Source organism: Cnephaeus nilssonii, assembly GCF_951640355.1.
Source record: "Cnephaeus nilssonii genome assembly, chromosome: 18".
Taxonomy (NCBI): Eukaryota; Metazoa; Chordata; class Mammalia; order Chiroptera; family Vespertilionidae; genus Cnephaeus; species Cnephaeus nilssonii.
The window spans coordinates 125,510-143,530 of NC_137089.1; the positions used below are offsets into that span (position 1 = coordinate 125,510).

Genomic DNA, 18,021 nt, shown 5'->3' on the forward strand with positions numbered 1-18,021 from the left:
AGCAGCTCCCATGGGGACGGTGGCCCAGCTGAGACACAACAAGGCAGGTGGCAGAGGGCGCTTTATCGAGAGTCACAGGATGAAACAAGGTCTCTGTAGCCAGGTGCCCCCCAGGTATGGCTTCTGCCAAGGCCCATTCCTGCCTGAGGAAGTGGGGTCCCACATGGCTGGCTGCCTGCCCACAGGGCACATGTCGGGATCTCCAGCAAAAGGCCTGAGGCAGCCTCCGCCGGGCCTGGCAGCAAAGCCTTGGCAGCCCTAGCGCCAGCCCCTCACATGAGCAGGCAGCAGGGCCTCTTCTCCACGGGGGCCTCCTCTGAGGGGGCTGTGAGCTTGAGCAGGGGCGGGTCCCCACCAGCCCTGGAGCCACACTCAGGCTGGGGAGCCTCTGTGTCCGCAGGCACACCAGACCCAGGGGCTTCGGGCCCGGGCCCGCGCTGCAGCTTAGCAGCCACTCGCTGGCGCTTGAGCTCCGCCAGGGTGTGGTGGGCCTTGGTGCGGCCCAGGCTGTGGCCTAGGCTGTCGGGGGCCACGTTTTCCAGGGGGTTCAGCTGGTAGGAGACACTCCGGTCGAGCCGCTTGGAGTACAGGTGCCGTCCCGGGTTGCCCCCAACTCGGCCATTGTGTGGCCTAGACACTTCGGAGTCCTCCTCCTGTAAGGGGAGCGTGGGCCCCAGAGGCCATTCAGGGGGGCCGTCTGGCCTCCCCTGGTCCTGGGCCCACTGCTGTGTGGTAAAGGGGAGGCATGGGGGTGGGGCACCAGCTGGTCTATGGTGCAGGGTCACTGATCCACTGGCTCCTGGGTCAAGGCCTGCTCCACAGTGAGGGGGAGGGGCTCACCTCAGGGGGCGGTGGCCCGAGCTCAGTGTCTGTCTGGCCGTCCTCATCCTCCTCTGGTGGCTCCGGGCTGGTGGGCGGTGGCTGTTGCCACACAATGGCCTCCTGGGCATGCTCCTTGCGGTACAGGCTGGTGCGCTGGGTCAGACTCACCCGCCTCACCACCTTCCTGGGGGAGTGCAGAGTGAGGTTGGGGAGGACACTTCCCTCCCCGTGGACTCTGCCCCAAGCTCCGGCTGGCACCGTGGCCTGCCACTGCCGTCAGAGGGGGCAAAGGCCTGGGCATGGCCAGAGGGGCGGGGGCGGGGCCAGGCAGGGCACAGGTGCTCACCCCCGGCTGCCAGCACTGGAGGTACGGCGGCGCAGCAGAGAGCGCTGGCGACCTTGGCCCCGCAGGAGTGCGTCCTGCTTGTGCTTCAGCTCCAGCAGCTTGGCCCGCACCTCCTCGTCCCCGCACAAGTCTGCGGAGAAGCGGGCAGAGGGTCAAGGGCGCCCTCCCTCTGCTCACCTGACCCCGAGGAGGTGGTCCCAGCTCACCAAGAGGCGTCTCTTCCATCAGGGACTTTCCATTGAGGTCGGCTCCGTGTGCCACCAGCAGCTCCACCAGGTGCACCTGCGGGACAGCAGACCAGGCTGCTGAGCTCGAGCTGGGGGACCATCAGTGCCCGGCCACCCACTGCTCCAGCCACTCACCTGGCCCCAGTACGCCGCGGCATGCAGCGGCTCCCAGCCGTCGTGGTCCTTGGCGCCCAGGCTGACCCGGTGCTCCAACAGCAGGGCCGCTGCCTCGCTGAACCCGTTGGCGGCGGCGATGTGTAGCTAAGGCAAACCACCCCTCCTGAGTCCTGGCCACGCCCGCAGCACCCTCCGCCCCCTGCGTTCCCGGGCCAGTCCTCACCAGCGTGGCCCCGTGGTCCCCAGGGGCGTCCAGGTCGGCCCCTGTCTGCAGTAGGCCCCGGATGTCCTCCAGCATGTGCAGCTCCGGCAAGGCCCGGGCCTCCTCGATGCCGTCCTGGGTGATGCCTGCAGGGCAACAGGCTCAGAGCCAGCACCACGGGCCCCACCCCGGCAGCAGGTGGGATCACACTCACCTCGGTTGGCCATGGCCGTCTCAAGGCAGTCCAGCGTCTGCTCATCCTCACAGAGGTCGTAGGGCATGTTTCCATCGGAGTTGACTGCCAAGAGGTCAGCACCGCTGCAGGGAAGATGGACAGGGTGCTGGACATAGGGCCCCTCACCTTCTCCCTACAAGGCCTCACTCAGGTCCTTCCTCTGCCAAAGCCTCAGCCTGGGGCTGCCTCCAGGGCAGTGGGGCTGACAATGAGGCCCAGGCCCGATGCTGCTGGAGAGGCTGCCCTGGCCTGTTGGTGCCCCTCAGCCTTGGCTCCTGTCCTCAAGCCCTGCAGTCTCTTCCTGTGTCCCTAGGTTATTGGCACCCATCAGTCCCCATGAACATGCACATTGGGCCCACCTGCCAGGAGTGGGTGATGGTACTCTGGAGGCCCCAGGGGCAGAGCCTGGGCACCAAGACAGCCCTGCAGAGCTGCAGGGAGCCTGGGGGGGGGGGCCACGGGGGGTGCCCACTGTGGAGAGGAGAGGGGCTCAGTACTGCCCCTCCCTCGCACATACCATCAATGAATGGGCCGCTCCACAGACAGTCTGAGCAGCTAACCATCTATATCCTACTAGAGGGGTCAGAGTTGAGGAGCTGTGGGCGGGGAGGGGGGACTACTGGATCCGGTGAAGCTGACCATCGGCACGTTCACTCCTCATGGTAAAGGCCTCACCTGGGTCCAGGTGCTCTCTCCCTCCTTGCCATCTCCACCCTCATCACTGACCAGAATGGCATTTCTCTGTACAGAGCCTGGGGAGGCTGGGAGGCCAGTGCTGGAGGTCAAGGCTTGCCCTCAAGGAGTTCCTGAATTCATGACCGTCCTTGGCAGGACATACCCAGGTAAGCAGCCAGGCGGCAGACAACGACCCTGTCCAGAGTGCGTGTGGCCCTGCCCACGCCCGGCTCTCCACGCCAGGACACAGGCAGTAAGCAAAGGCCAATGGGAACAAGAGGCGAGGGCACACTTCCTCCATACGAGGTGCCCGGGCTGTGTCTTAGAACCAACTGCCCGCTGCCCAGCCGTGGCCCTCCCTGACACAGATGCCCACTCTGCTCCCAGCCACAGCACAGCAGTCAGCCAGGTAACCTCAGGTGCAGGGCCCGCCCAGGACAGAGCCGGCCTGTGGCAGGATCTCCATTCCTGCCCCTGAGCCACCCCTCAGGGGCCCTACCGGGCAATGAGCAGCTCCACCAGGTGCAGGTGGCCGCAGGTGGCCGCAGCGTGCAGGGGGGTCCAGCTCTCACTGTCTCGGGCATTGACCGTGGCCCCGGCCTCGAGCAGCTGTTGCACCATTTCCCGGAAGTCGTCGATGCAGCTCTGCAAACCAGGCAGCCTGAGCACCAGGCCAGCCCCCTCCACACCCCAGCCCCAGCCCCAGCCAGCTCGCCCTCCCAGCCCCTGCAGGGCTCACCTGGTGCAGGGCCGTCAGACCGTCCTCGTTGGCCAGGTCCGGGCTGACCCCGCTCTGAAGGAACTGGCGGACTGCAAGAAGGAGGGGTGGCTCAGGGGGCAGGAATGGAGATCCTGCCACAGGCCGGCTCTGTCCTGGGCAGGCCCTGCACCTGAGGTTACCTGGCTGACTGCTGTGCTGTGGCTGGGAGCAGAGAAGGATGAGGAAGATGGTGGTACAGGTGGCAGGTCTCTGCCTCCAGTCCCTAGCAGGACCCACCCTTCCCAAATCCTGGCACTCCACCCCTCAGATTCCCAGACGTACCCCCTCCTGTGAGCATGGTCGCACTGGGCTCCTGACTACCCCACTCTGGCCTGGGTGTTGGTGCCCTCCTCCAAGCCCCCTCCCCATGTCCCGTGTCTCCCCCCAGCCTTCCCCACAGACCACTTGGCCCCCACAAACGCCCATCCCTGGTACCTGCACCTCCCTCCCCCCACTGCGAGTGTGGGCTGAGTGCCCAGGCCTGCTCCCCAGGGTCTCCCTAGGAGCAGAACTGGCCCGGCCCTCACTCCTCCTCAGCAGCCCCACCTTGGGCCCAAGCTCTTGCCAAGGTCACCTGGGACCTCTTTGTGGCCTGGACCTCCCTGGGGGTGCCTGTAGGCAGCACAAGGACGCACCCTCTTTCCCACAGTGCCCTGTGCCCTATGCCACACCCACCACGCCCTGTCCACTTCCCCAGCCTCGAGCCTTCCTCGCCCCAAGCTCTGCAGCAGAGGCCCCTACCCTGGGAGGAGGCCCGGGGAGGGACGGGGAGCCGGCCCAAAGCTTGGGCCAGGAAGGTCCTGAGGGAAAGCCCTGCTCCCCACAGGACTCTCCTGAGCACAGTCCAGCCCCCAGCCTTTTCCTCCCGGGTCCCTAGCCCAGTCCCCAGCAGGAAGACGGGGCCGCCCCAGCCCACTGCAGCCACACCCGGGACACCTCTCCAGGCTCCTGGAAGCCTCGCACCTGAAGCAGGAGCCTGCATGCTGCCCCCTCACCTGCAGCCACAGCCGAGGCAGCTGGGCGGCCCCCAGGTCCCCGTGAGATGCAGTGTGTCCTTGGCAGGTCTCACGAGGACTACGCCAGGGGGACAGGGACGGGCTGTAGGCTGGGCACTGCCCTGGGGTCAGCCATACTCACCTTCTTCCAGGTCATTCCGGGCAGCGGCCTCGAGAAGGGTGACGCTGGGAGGGAAGAGGACCCGCTTCTGCAGCCCGCCACCAGCCGCCTCCTTCCGCAGCCGCTCCCTGTGGCCCTTTCTGCCCTGGGCCTCCTTCTCAGCCTGGGCCCACATCTTCACCTGCTGGGCCCGGCGCTTCTGGGCGTGCTTCAGCCGCTCCTGCGTGCTCATCCTGCCCACCGCGGGCATCTCTGCCAGCAGCTCCAGGTGCTCGGCCATGGCGGGGGCTTCCTGCCAGGGGGGTTGCTCGGGGCACCAGACAGGGAAACAAGGGGGCCAGGCTGGGCCTGAGGGGCGGGGCAGCCGGCTGGACTGGGACCCTCGGGGGCATCCCCTCCTCAAGGCTCGGTGCCCTCTGCCCCTGGCAAGGCTGGGTCAGGAGATCCCACTCTGTGACCAGGCTCGGGCAGCCTGAGGGGCACAGGCCCCTGGCAGAAAGGGCAGCGTGGGAGGCGCCAGCAGCCACTTCTCAGGAGCCCTGGCAGCTTGGCTGTTCGAGGGCAGGGCCTCCCTCTCTCCCTCCTGGGGTCAGGGTGCACAGCCTGGGGAGCAGCAGGACCTGTCTGCCTCAGTCCGGGTTCTGCAGCTAGTCGCCCAGGTAACAAAGTCGCAGCTTCCTGGCGCCGCGCCGAAGGGGAAGGGCGGGCAGGACAATGGGCAGAGGCCCTGGAAACCCTGGGAGCCCCTTTCCTTCAAGCCTCAGGAGCCCGGGTAGGGCCTGGGAGCAGCCATGGCCTGGCCTCCTCTGTCCTCTGCCTCCTCCTGTCTGTCTCCCAGGGTCAGTGCATGGGCACTAACAAGGAGGTGTGGCCGGAGGGCGGGCTCAGCAGCCAGAGCAGCCAGGGCAGGGTGTGTGCTTAGAGCCTTGGGGTCCCAGACACGGTGCCCGGGTGAGGCAGAGCAGGTCTGGCAGCCGTCTTCAGGAGGGCAGCCCCTGCAGAGGAGCCCCGGGCCGGCAATCCAGCCGCAGACAGTCGCGGCTCCACCAGCCTGAGGAGGAAGAGGAAGCTACGGTCAGGGCTGGCGGGGCTCCCAGCAGCTAGCAGGTGAGACCAGGGCCCTGCCCTGTGTGAGGCCCACCCCGTGCCCACAGAGAGCCCTGCTAGACAACAGTCCTGGCTGCGGGGAGTTGGGGGCTGGGAGCCGGGGGGCCCACAGATTGCTCTGCCCCCCTCTAAGTCACACTGTGTTTAAAAAGGCTGAGAAGGGCCCGGCCAGCGTTGCTCAATGGTTGAGCATCGAACTATGAACCAGGAGGTCATGGTTCAATTCCTGGTCAGAGCACATGCCTGGGTTGTGGGCTTGATCCCCAGTAGGGGTGTGTAGGAGGCACCCAATCAATGATTCTCCCATCACTGATGTTTCTCTCTCTCTCCCTCTCCCTTCCTCTCTGATATATACATACTAGAGGCCCGCTGCACGAAATCCATGCAAGGGGCTCAGCCCTCGCTGCCCTGGCTGCCTCAAGGCCCCGCGGCCCCACCCACTCGTCCTTCGGAAGGTCGTTCCGGAAGGTGGTTCAGCAGTCCAGTCTAATTAGCATGTTAGCTCTTTATTACACAGGAGATATATACTTTTTTTTTTTTTTAAAGAAAGGGCTGAGGAGGGAGCAGGGGGCTGCCTCCCAGGCCCAGGGACTGCTTCGCGGGCTGCTCTCTGCCGCGTCCCAAGGCTCCAGGTTCTGGCCCTGGTCCCACAGCATCGACCTGTCTGCCCCCAGGCTGGGCCAGGCAAGCCTGCCTTCTCCTTGGGCTCTCCAGGAACTGCCCCAGGGCAGGCCCTACCTCCTGGGCCTCAGGCCAAACAAGGCCCCGCCTGTCCTGGCCAACACCCTGGCTCCCCAGCCCAGCATCGGGCCTTTTCCTCATGGGCCTAGCCCAGTCCAGTCAATGCCCCAGCCATCTGGGCTGCAAGAAAAGCCCCCATCATGTGGACACGGGTGGAGTGGCCTCCCAGGGCTGGGATCTATGAAGCCAGGCAGGCAGCTTGGCTGGGGCACAGCCACATAGAATCCACCGTGGCCTTCCTGCCCAGTACCCGTGTGGTCACTGGGTGTGGTCACATGACATGCCTCAGGAGGCCCTGGCTGTATTCCATCCAGAAGGTCCCCTTTTCTCTCGGCCAGGCCTGTGGCCATCTAGAAACTGACCCCTCCTCTGGCCAGACTTGTATTTAGGGCGCCTAGTGAGCACCCCTTCTTTCTGTCCTGGGCCAGATCAAATGAGATCCGGTTCTTCCTGCTCCAGGACCTCCAGGAGCTTCCCTGTCCAGGCCCGACCTGCTCTGGCCTCTGCCCATGCGCTGGCCTCTGCGAGCCTGGCCTGGGCGGCTTCTTGGGGATGGAATTGGGGACTAGCTAGGCCCAGGGAAGAGCTGTCCAGGCAGCACCCCTGCTCTGGGCAGCCTGTGTCCAGCTGCCACCTCTGCAGACTCCTGGGGCCAGGGGCAGGCGCAAGCTGTCCAGACTCCCCGTCCCAGCCCGTCCTGCCTTGGCCCTCGGGCACACAGCCTCCACAGTGAGACAGGCTGGGCCAGGCCCTGCAGGTACCTGCCAGCTCCTGACCACACCTGAGGCACAGCAGAGCCTCCCCGCCGCCCCCCCCCCCACCCCCCGGCAAGACCCCCTTCCCCCCTTTCTGCTGGTTACCTACAGCTCTCCTCATGCCCCTCTCTGCCCAAGAGCTGGGATCCACCCCCCACCCCGCCCCTCCTGCTAGGTGGGACCTTCCCCTCTTCCCTCAGTCTCTGGGCCTGTCAGGGAAACGGACCCCAAGAGCCCAGGAGCACGGGCAGAGCTCACAGCCCTCTGCTTGGCCCTCCATATCCAGCCAAAGGAAGCCCCTCCCCTCCAGCTTCCCAGCAGAGGGGGCCCCAGGGTCCCCAGCACCAGTCTCACTTCCCCAAGATGGTGCCAACGTGAGAGCCACTGCCTCACTTTGTTACGTTTAACGAGATGTAAGCGATGTCATCATTTCATAGGAGAAGAGACTCATGCCCACGTCCTGCAGACAACCCCCTCGGGTCGCAGCGAGCTTCCCACAGAACGCATGCTGTCTTTGGTTTGTCACGAGCTTCCCACAGAACGCATGCTGTCTTTGGTTTGTCACGTGAAGGCCGTCTCCGCAAACCCCTCACAGAGCAGGTCCCCCCCTCCCCCAGCCGCAGTGGAGGAAAGGGCCCCGCCCGCCCCAGCACCTGGGGCCGCTCACCCAGGTCCTCTGCCCACAGGTCCTCCCTCTGCGGGGCGCCTGCGGGCCACCCTCCTGCTGGGAGCCCCTGAAGGCAGGTTCCGGGGGACTTGGGGCAGCTGGACCTGGGCGTCCTTGGAGAAAGAAGGTGCCACGGTGACTCCAGGGCCTCGCTGAGTGGCACCCCCTCCCAGAACCTGACCCCCCTGCCTGAGACCCCTGCCCCCTGCCCCTCACCTAGCTGCACTCAGCCTCCTCTTTCAGCCACAGCCCAGGAACAGCTGCCGGAACCGGCGGCCATCCCCTCGGTGGACCCACGAAGGCGAGACCGGCTCAGGAGGGTTCCCCCGGAATGGCCCACACTCCACACCCAGGCCGAGGGGGCTCAGCAGGGCAGCTCCCGCCTCTGTCTACAAATCCTCCCCCAAGCCTCCCTGGAATGTCAAACAGAGATAATCTGAGCCACTTTTTCCAGCTCTCAGCTCTGTGCCAGGCGAGCTGCACAGGAGTGTGGATGGAGGTGGGAGGCCCGAAAACCTGGGCTCCCCAAGACTGCCAAGAGCACCCCGGGACCCCTGGCCTTTTGGACGAGAGGCCTTGGTCCCCAACCCCAGCCCAGGAGTGTTTCAGCAGCCCCCCACACCCACTGCCACTGCCCTCCAGCGGGTCCCTGTCATGACCCCCACCTTCCACAGGGGAAACGGAGCCTCTGCCTGAATGCAGGTGCCCGTGAACCACTGCTCCACCTGCCTCTCATGCCCACTTCCTAGCACCTTGCGAGCGAAGGACAGGGCAACAAGAGCCAGAGTCTGGGAGGGGCCGCGGGGAGGGGAGAATCTCAGCAATGCTGGGGGCAGGGCAGCCCCAGCTGCAAGGCCCGGTCCCTGCCACGTCCCCTGGTTCTGGGGGTTTCACGTCTGCCCTGCTTGGGCTGTTGGAGTGGGCTCCCATAGCTGCCAATCAAAAGAGCTGGTTTTATTTGTGACATCCTATATAATAAAGAGGTAATATGCAAATTGACCCTCACACCCTCACAAGATGGCTGCCTACGACCAGGCCGGCAGGGGAGTTAGTGAGGGACAACCAAACAACTGAACAGCAGGCTGCGTGGGGCGACTAGGCCAGTGGGGGGGGGGGCAGTGGGGGGAGCAACCAGGCCAGCAGAGGGGGGGCAGTTGGAGCAACCAGGCTGGCAGAGGGGGTGCAGTTGGGGGCAACTAGGCTGGCAGAGGGGGCAGTTAGGGGTGATCAGGCTGGCATGCAGATGCAGTGAGGGGCGATCAGGCTGGCATGCAGATGCAGTGAGGGGCGATCAGGCTGGCGGCGGGGGGGCAGTTAGGGGCAACCAGGCAGGCAGGCAAGTGAGTGATTAGGAGCCAGCGATCCAGGATTGTGAGAGGAATGTCTGACTGCTGGTTTAGGTGATCGGGCCTAAACCGGCAGTCAGACATCCCCCAAGGGGTCCCGGATTGGAGAGGGTGCAGGCTGGGCTGAGGGGACCCCCCCCATGTACGAATTTCACGCACAGGGCCTCTAGTTACTTATAATAGCCAGAAGGGAAACTTCCACAGATGCCCCAACTCTAAGTAAAGTGTGTTGTCATTCTGCAGAAACACAGAGACAAGGTGAGATGAGGTCATCGAAACGTCATGGCGCAGGACTCTGAGGCAGAGCGGACACTGCCCTGGCCTGCAGGAGCAGAGAGGGCGAGAGGCAGGGGCTGCTGTGTGAGACTCCTGGGCAGCGAGGGCCCGCGCAGCAAGGCCTCAGGGACACCCTTAGTTCATTAGGCCCCCAGCCCTACCTGGCTCTCACTGCCCCACCCAGACTTGGCTCACCCGGGAGACTGCGTCCCTATAGAACGCCCCACCCCACAGGCACAAGTGCCCCACTTCCAGGCGGTGAAGGCCAGATGCCCAGGCCCTGTCTGGGGTCCTGGCCGGTCTCTTCCACAAGAGGACACGCTTGTTGGGGGCTCAGCGAGTGCTGGCACCTGGAAGAGGGGCCTTCGGTCGTGTGGGAGGGCTGGTGGCAAAGCCGGCAGTGCCGTGTGGCTGGGCAGCAGGCCCCTCAGGCCCAAGTGCCCCGTGGCTCACTCCACCCAGAGGGGGAGCAGGTGCCCGGAGACCCTGAAACGTGAGGAGTGCTGCACGAGGCCATGAGGAAGCGACCGTGTGCGGGCTCCGTCCCCCGACAGCTCTCCTCACTGCCCTGCTCCACCTGGCTATGCTCGGGGGTGGGGACGGGGACAAAGGGGAACAAGGGCAGGCCTTACCCTCAGCGAGGTCCACTGCAGGCAGGCAGAGGTCACGGGGTGGCCATCCAGGGGCCCCTGCGCCTAGATCCCCGTGAGGAGAAGGGCCCCGCAGCAGGCTGGGGAGCAGCAGTGGGGAGCTGGGGGCTGACAGGTGGGCTGAGGAAGTGTGAATGGCAAGGGCAGTGTGGCAGTGGCTTCTCGAAATGGCGGGGAGACCGTGGAAGAGCAAATCGGGTGCTGCCGTGGGCACCCTCCCCACGGACACCCTATGTGCAGAGCAGCATCCCCAGGGCACACTCACCTGCCCGGAGGCCTGCCCTGCAGCTTTCTAGACGCTAACTCCCAGCACTCCCCCCAGGCCCCCAGCTGCAGCACCGTTAGGACAAAACGCTGGAAATGACCTGCCAGCCTCGGAGGGAGGGGCTGGGATAAGGAGGTCCCGGGGCTGAGGAGGAGCCCGTGCATGCGTGGCGTCTGCTCAGTGAAAAGGTGTAAGATCTGTGTATGACAGGCTGCCTTTCTGTAAACAAGGAATAAACAATGTAGATCTGTGTCCATGTGGACACGAGAGATGACGGACAGGTCACGGGTGGGGGCAGCTGGGTGGTGTGCACTTTAGGTCATTTCTGTTGTTTGACTTTGAGACCTGGAGGTAAACTTCAAAACAACGTGACACGCTCTGCTTGGGGAGGGCAGGTGTGCACACCGCTCGGGACTGGGCGGGCGGGCGGGCGGGGCTGCCACCTTCTGTCCCGGCCAAGGAGCTGGCCTCTGCCCAACCGGCCGCAGGAGCCAGAGGCTTTCAGACAAGAGTGATGTGATCAGACCCGGGGGGCCTCCCGGAGACGCGGACACCTGCACCCTCCCCAGCAGGGAGTGGACAGAGGACAAGAGGAGCCAGGGGCAGGTGGGGAGGCGGTCAGATCCCAGGAAAGGCCAGCGAGGGGCAGGCGGGAGGAAGGAGGGCCCTGAGAAGGGGGCGGGGCTGGGAGCGTGTCCAGGGGAGGGGCAGAGGGGAGAAGACCAGGTGGCTGCTGCAGGGACCGTGGGGAGGGCTGAGCAGGTGGCAGGAGCCCCAGGACACAGACAGGGTCCCCCTCTTCTCATGGTCACATCAGACCCAGTGGAGGAGCAATAAAACCTCAGACGGGAGGGACAAGCAAAGGGACAGCGTTTCTGAACCCGACACAAAACCCGGAAACCTGAGAGAAAATGGATGAATCCCATCACACTCCATCTTCAAAACGCCTGCGCGGTGCAAACACCACCAAACCTGCTGAGCTCGCCTCGGCGCACACCCCTTCTCCTCCCTCCTCTGCCGCAAGCCCATCACCTCTACCTTCCTCTCTCCCTCTCCGAGCGCCAAGGCCCTGCCTTTGCCGCTGTAACTTGTCTCCTGAGCCCGTTTCTTCTGCTCACGTGCTCCCGTCGTCTGTCTCGGAGGAGGAACGGCAACAAAAGGCACCAGAGCCTCCGGGGAAAACCACACAGGAGCACCACGCTGAACTCACCTCAGACTCCGTGGAGTCAGTCAAAACCCCCGTAGTTGTGCTGCAAACTCTAATTTTCCAACACAAGTCTCTCTCCAAACTAAGTCTCCATTTTATATGAAATGCAAAAGGTCAAGAATAGTCGGGACAACGCTAAAAGGAACAAGTCTCAAGTGCTTATACAGGTAGACACCGAGGTTCATCACAAAGGTCAGCAAGACGCGAAGGCACTGGCGCGCCCGTGTGCAGACAGCGGCTCGGACCCCGCGCAGCGGGAAGGGAGTCTTTCCCATGAAGACACGGTCCAGGCAGCTCAGGGGGCAGGGGCTGTGCCGCTGTGTGCCCGAGGGGAAGCCTGCACGTACAGAGGCGGCCCCAGAGCTAGCACATGGCCAACAGGACTCAACACCATGGAAGCGTCTGCTCTGCCAAAGAGGCAAACCACAGACCCAACCACGGACAGTCCGGCAGCACAAAGAACTCCCAAAGCTCAGCAGGAAAAACAACAACATTCCAACTAGAAAGTGGGCAAAAGGTGGGACCAGACACTCCACTGACCAGGACACAGTGCGAGGGGCCCTGCCGGCTTTACCCTCAAGGAGACGCAAACGGTGGCCATAGGGAGCCCACCCACACTCAGGAACGGCACGGTGGGAGCAAGGGTCTCCCCTGCTGGGGTGCAGCCACTCTGGAAACGTTGGGCAGTTTCTTAAAAAAAAACTAAACGTGTGCTTACCGCATGACCAAGCAGCTGTGCTTTTGGGCACTTATCCCGGAGAAATGAAAATTTAAGTTCACACAAAAACCTGTGCGTGGATTTCATAGCGACTTGATTCATAACAGCCCCACGCTGTGCACAGCTCAGGGGGCAGGAGGGCACCAGCACGTCCCCAACAGCCATGCCTGCGGGGCGCAGTCAAAGGCACTCCCCGGAGGCCAGATCCAGGGTGTGGGGCGGCGCTGAGGAAGGGGAGGCTGCACCAGGCTCACAGGGTCCTGTGTGGTGACACATATCTACACGTGTGACATGTGTGATAGGCTGCACAGAGCTAAGCACACATTCACACACTCACACGCAACGCATGTAACACTGGTAAGCCTGTAAGGGTCTGTGTCCCGGGCGAGGGCGGCAGCGCAGGCATGTGCCCTTGGGGGACCAGAACGTGAGGGGTCTCTCTGATTTCTTTTTTTTTTTTTTTAATATATTTTTATTGATTTCAGAGAGGAAGGGAGAGGTAGAAACATCAATGATGAGAAAGAGTCACCGATCGGCCGACTCCTGCATGTCCCCCATGGGGTATCAAGCCCGCAACCCAGGCATGCGCCCCCGGCTGGAATCGAACCTGGGACCCTTCAGTCCGCAGGCAGACGCTCCATCCACCGAGCCAAACCAGCCAGAGCCCTCTCTGATTTCTTACAACCATGCATGTACATCTACAATGATCTCAAAATAACATTCAAAAATAAAACGAAAAAAAAAAAAATAAATAAATAAAATAAAACGAGTGAAAAAGCAAGCCACCAAGTAGGAAGTAATATTGGCAACACTCCAGACAGGAATGTGGGCCAGACTTCACTCAGCAGCCACTTGGCATCCGCAAACACACAGAAAGGCGCCCACGTCCTTGGTCGTCAGGGAAGCGCACAGGAAACCTGACACAGACCGGGACACGCCCCCCAGACAGCGACCAGCACCCCCAGGGAAGACCCAGCCCAGGACTGTCCCAACCACGTGGGGGTGTCTGTGAAACACGCATTCCCACCGCCATCCTGCTCCCGGCACAGGTCCCACACTGGACCTGCGCGGGGCCATGGCTAGCAAGGACACCCCAGGGCAGCTGACCCATGGGGGCACAGGCTTTCGTTCACAGACCGGAGATGCTCAGCAACCCGAGGCGCCGGCGGCACTGGGCCCCGTGGCGGGCAGTGCGCTCCAAGACGGAGGGCACCAGGGGCCTCCCAGGCCTGGCCTCACTGGCAGTGGGAACCGCCAGGATGGCTGCGGCAGCAGAAGAGGCGGGATCGGCTGTCATGTAACCCTCGCCTGGCCCAGTGTCAGAATGCCCTGCCAGAGGCAGCCCTGGAGGCTGGAGGGGTGAAGAGCCCCGTGGAGGGCCCAGCCCGGGCACTGGGGCCAACAACAGAAAGCGGGCAGACGGAGAGGGATGGGCAGCACTCTGAGACAGAGGCTGGTGGGAGACCTGCAGGATGTTCTTAGGAATCTACAGGAGCGTTACTCAAATAAATAGCGAGGTTGTAGGACACCAGTGCAATGTCAAAATCAACTGCGTGTCTCTGTACTTGGAAAACGCAGAACTTTAAATATCATTTACAAAATCCGTATCACAAAGCATGGAAAACACACACACACACACACACACACACACACCAGGCAAGCCGACCCGTAGGACAACCCCAACTGCAACCACATGAGGCCAGGAGCCACCCAGCTAAGATGATTCTGAACTCCTTACCCACACAGAAACTCTGAGATAATGTTTACTGCTTAAACCATCCTATTTTAAGATTATTTGTTAAAAGGCAATAGACAATTAGTACAGAGACCTAAATAAGTGGAGATGTATCATGTTCTATATTGTTAAAATGTCAATTCACCCCAAATAGAGCTACAGGATTAATACAATCCCAGTCAAAATCCCAATAAGCTTTTCTGTGGGAAACCACATGCTAATTCTAAATGTATAAGGAACTGCATGATATCTTGAAGAACCAAAATGATGTGAAAAACAGAAACCAAGTTGGAGAATTTAGAGTTCTTGATCTCAAGACTTCAGAAGCTACAACAATCAGACCTGTGGGACAGCAGCACAAGGTCCATGCATAAGACAGAGAATCCAAAAACAGACCCACTCCTGTACGTCAGCTGGTTTTCAACGGGGTGTTAGGCAATATGACGGAGAGAGGATGGTCTTCAAAAAGGGGTGTGGGGACAACCAGATGTCCACAAGGAAACAACGCCCTTGGCCTCTACTCGCAGCGTGAAAGAAAGCACAGGCAGGAAAGGAAAACGGACAAACTGGACTTCATCGAAATTAAAAGCGTCTACCGTTCAAGACCCTGGCACACAATTACCAGGCCGGCCAGCCTGTGAGGGCGGGACTGGCATCCTAAAGATACAAAGAACTCCTAAAACTCAATCAGACAAACAGCCCATTTTTTAAAAAAGTTTTTATTGATTTTAGAGGAAGAGGGAGAGAGAGAGAGAGGAGAGAGAGAGAGACAGAGAGAGCGCAGCATCGATCAGCCGCCTCCCAAAAGCCCCTACCAGGGATTGAGCATGTACCCCGACCAGGAAGCTAACCAGTGAGCCCGCGGTGCACGGGACGACACTCAACCAGCTGAGCCACACCGGCCAGGCACACAGCCCGTTTTTTAAAGTCATACAAAAGAAGATATACAAATGTCCAACAAAGCAAGCACACGAAGAAGATGCTCACCACCACCCCTAGGAATTGCCACCTAAAACCACCATGAGCCCCCTACACGCCTATGACAGCGCTGACTTAAAGAGAATATGGAGCGAGGAGGGATGTAAAATGAATGTGAAGCCATTTTAGGAAATAGTTCGGCACTTTCTTATGAAATTAACCACCCACTTCAACCCGTTCTATCATTTCAGACCAAGAGAAATAAACCCCATGTCCACACAGACTTGTAAGCACGAATGCTCAGAGCAGCTGTGCTCACAGCAGCCGAACCCTGGTGTGTGTACACCTGCCCGGCCGGCGTGGCTCAGTGGCTGAGTGTCAACCCATGAACCAGGAGGTCACAGTTCAATTCCCTGTCAGGGCCCAGGCCCAGGTTGTGGGCTCCAATACCCAGTAGGGAGTGTGCAGGAGGCAGCCAATCGATAATCCTCTCTCATCATTGATGTTTCTATCTCTCTCCCTCTCCCTTCCTCTCTCTGAAAATCAATAAAGAATAAGTAAATCAATGTTACTATAGGACAATTTATCTTTAAAAAAAAAAAAGAAAGAAAGAAAGAAAGAAAGAAAGAAATGGCTGTTACCTGCACCATGGAATACCCCACTCAGCAAAACAGGGATCAACTACCCACACAGGCACAGGCCACCCCCTGGCTTTCCCAGCGCTCCGGCAGGGGAAGGAGTCCGACCCCGAGGGTTTTGTATGGTTTTGTTCACGTGGAACTCTACGAGGGAGACGGGAATCTACAGGAGAAAGCGATGCACTGGCTGCCGAGGCTCTACCCCTAGACGGCGGCGTGTTTCCCAGAGGGGCACCTCTCTCAAAACCCACCACGCACGCGCTCCTCCTCCAGGGCACCCTCCCCCTGGGCATCTGTGGAAGCAGACTTCCCTGCACCTCTCTGCCCCTTCTCAGCATGGGTGCTAGGGAGCTGGGAGGGGTGAGGGAAGCTCGCTCTCTCCCTTCCACCTCCACGCAGAGGTCGTGCTGGTGAAAAGGTGGTGGGATGGGGCCAGAGCAGAGGAGGGAGGATTTCGGGTGAGTACAAGAATCAGATCACTCACCTGGCTAAGGTACAAAGGATGAAGGCAAAGAGCTGAGACAGAGCCAGGGTCACGGGGCAGGGCGGGGGGTGGGGGGCAGCTGCTGCACCCAGCTATTTGGATGAAGGCATGGATGGGAAGGGCCCTATCAGGGCTCTTTAGGAGGAAGTTTTGAGAGAGCCAGGAGGTGAGGGAAGAGCCTGGGACTCCCACTCAGATGCTTTGCTGACGCGTGGACTGTGCTGGGGCTGGGGTGGGGCACTCTTGGGCAGCTATGGTATGCTGGTCACCGGAGGTTCACCTGAGACGCAGACTCCAAAACGGCACACAGTGAACAGGCCGCTGGTAGACACCAGAGATTTGGGGAGGGCCCCCCTTTCTCTGGCTTCCCTAAACCTGGAAGGACTCCATGCACACCTCCCTCTCCGCAGCCTCTGCTCCAGGACGCAAGGGGTCCCCACCGCCCCTGGTACTCCCTCGCGGGCCTGGGGTACCCCCTTGCACAGCATGGGGCCAGGCGCTTTCCACACATTAGTACGTCTCAACGTGACCCCAATCTGTGAGGTGGAGCCCGGGATCCCCACGCTCTAAGTGAGGTCACTCGAGCCCCTGAAAGTGTAAGGAACTTGCCCCGAGAGGCCCCAGTGGGCCCCCTGGCCTGAGGCCAAAGCCCACAGCAGCCTGGGTGAGTCACTTCCCGGCGGCGGCCGCAGGGCCTGGGCCGAGATGGAGATGCTCACAGTGCGACCACAGGCTGCAGGAATGAAAACCATCCCTCACGTCGGTAACACACGAAAAGCCACTCTGGTGGCCTTCAGGGGCGTCTCTTCTCCAAGCTGCTCCTGGCCGGTAGCACCGACCCTGGGCCTCACCCACCAGCACCCAGTGAGGCCTGGAGAGACCTCTGCCCTGGCCTGTGTGCGGCCCAGACCTGGGATTCCCGAGGCGGCCCATCTGGGCCCTGCCTCCTCTCCCTCCCAACCTGATCTTATCTTCCTCTTCCTCTCAGCTCAGCGCAGCCTCCTCCCTCCTGGGGGCCCGCATCCCGTCTCCCCCAGGCTGGCCTCCAGTCTCCCCAGGGACCAGTCCTCCTCCCTCCTGGAGGACCGGCCTCCAGTCTCCCCAGGGACCCGCCCTCCTCTCTCCCTGGAGACCCGGCCTCCTCTCCCCGTGACCGGCCTTCTCATTCCCCAAGGCTGGCCCGACCTCCTCCCTCCTGGGGGCCCGGCCTCCTCTCCTCCTGTGACCGGCCTCCTCTCTCCATGGAGAGCCGGCCTCCTCATTCCCCAAGGCTGGCCTCCGGTCTCCCGGGGGGCCCGGCCTCCTGTCTCCCCCGGTGACCGGCCTCCTCATTCCCCAAGGCTGGCCCGGCCTCCTCCCTCCTGGGGGCCCGGCCTCCCGTCTCTCCAAGGCTGGCCTCCGGTCTCCCGGGGGGCCCGGCCTCCCGTCTCCCGGGGGCCCGGTCCTCCTCCCACCGCAGGCCCCGGAAGTCCGAGCCTCACCTTCCGCCGCGCGCAATCGGTCGGATCCGGTCCACCGGTCAGTCAGCCCCGCGCTCCTCCAGGCGCCGCAGGGGCGGGCCCCGCGCCGGGCCCTCGCCATGGCAACGCTACACTTCCGGCCGCGCGGCCCAGAGCCGGAAGCCCGGCGCCCGAGGGAGCCGGGGGCGGGGTCTGCCCTGAGCGGCGGGTGGATCTCCGCGGCAGGGGCGCCCTCGGCGTGGGTGGGCCCGGGAGGGGCGGGAAGGGCGAGTTGGCGGAAGGCTCTCGGGAGGGTGGTCGTCCCTGGAGGCTGCGCTTTAACGGAGGGGTCGGCGTTCAGCCGACAAAGCAGAGGCATCTCGCGCAGAGGGAGCCGCCGGCGTGGCGGGAGGACAGTGCGGAGCCTCGGGAGGCCGCGGGCTGTGGTCCGAGGTGGCCGGTCTGGAACAGGAGCTGGCTTTACCCGGGAGGCGAGGGAGGACCGGGGAGGGGAGCGGAGGCTGAAGGCCGAGGGGCCGGGTGGTAGCCGCCTGGAGAGACAGACACACACCCTC

At 62.3% G+C, this 18,021-nt stretch overlaps 1 protein-coding gene across 1 annotated transcript; it reads right to left on the minus strand.

The window, feature by feature from the left end:
• Positions 1-43: 43 nt before the first annotated feature.
• PPP1R16A (protein phosphatase 1 regulatory subunit 16A) lies at positions 44-17,613 on the minus strand. Its single transcript, XM_079796621.1, has 11 exons — positions 17,489-17,613; positions 4,522-5,551; positions 3,364-3,434; positions 3,124-3,269; positions 1,929-2,032; positions 1,736-1,860; positions 1,531-1,656; positions 1,375-1,450; positions 1,169-1,298; positions 841-1,006; positions 44-653 (listed from the first exon to the last, which is right to left on the minus strand). The coding sequence occupies exons 2-11, from the start codon at positions 4,778-4,780 to the stop codon at positions 273-275; spliced, it is 1,584 nt and encodes a 527-aa protein (XP_079652747.1). The 5' UTR covers positions 4,781-5,551; positions 17,489-17,613; the 3' UTR covers positions 44-272.
• Positions 17,614-18,021: the final 408 nt, after the last annotated feature.

Bases quoted from the DNA above. Each gene is read 5' to 3' on its own strand.
- PPP1R16A (XM_079796621.1), bottom strand. From the start codon at position 4,780: ATGGCCGAGCACCTGGAGCTGCTGGCAGAGATGCCCGCGGTGGGCAGG. The intron at 1,657-1,735 runs GTGAGGACTGGC...GGTTTGCCTTAG, and splicing joins GGGACCACGGGGCCACGCTG to CTACACATCGCCGCCGCCAA. The intron at 1,007-1,168 runs GTGAGCACCTGT...GCACTCCCCCAG, and splicing joins TCCAGTGCTGGCAGCCGGGG to GAAGGTGGTGAGGCGGGTGA.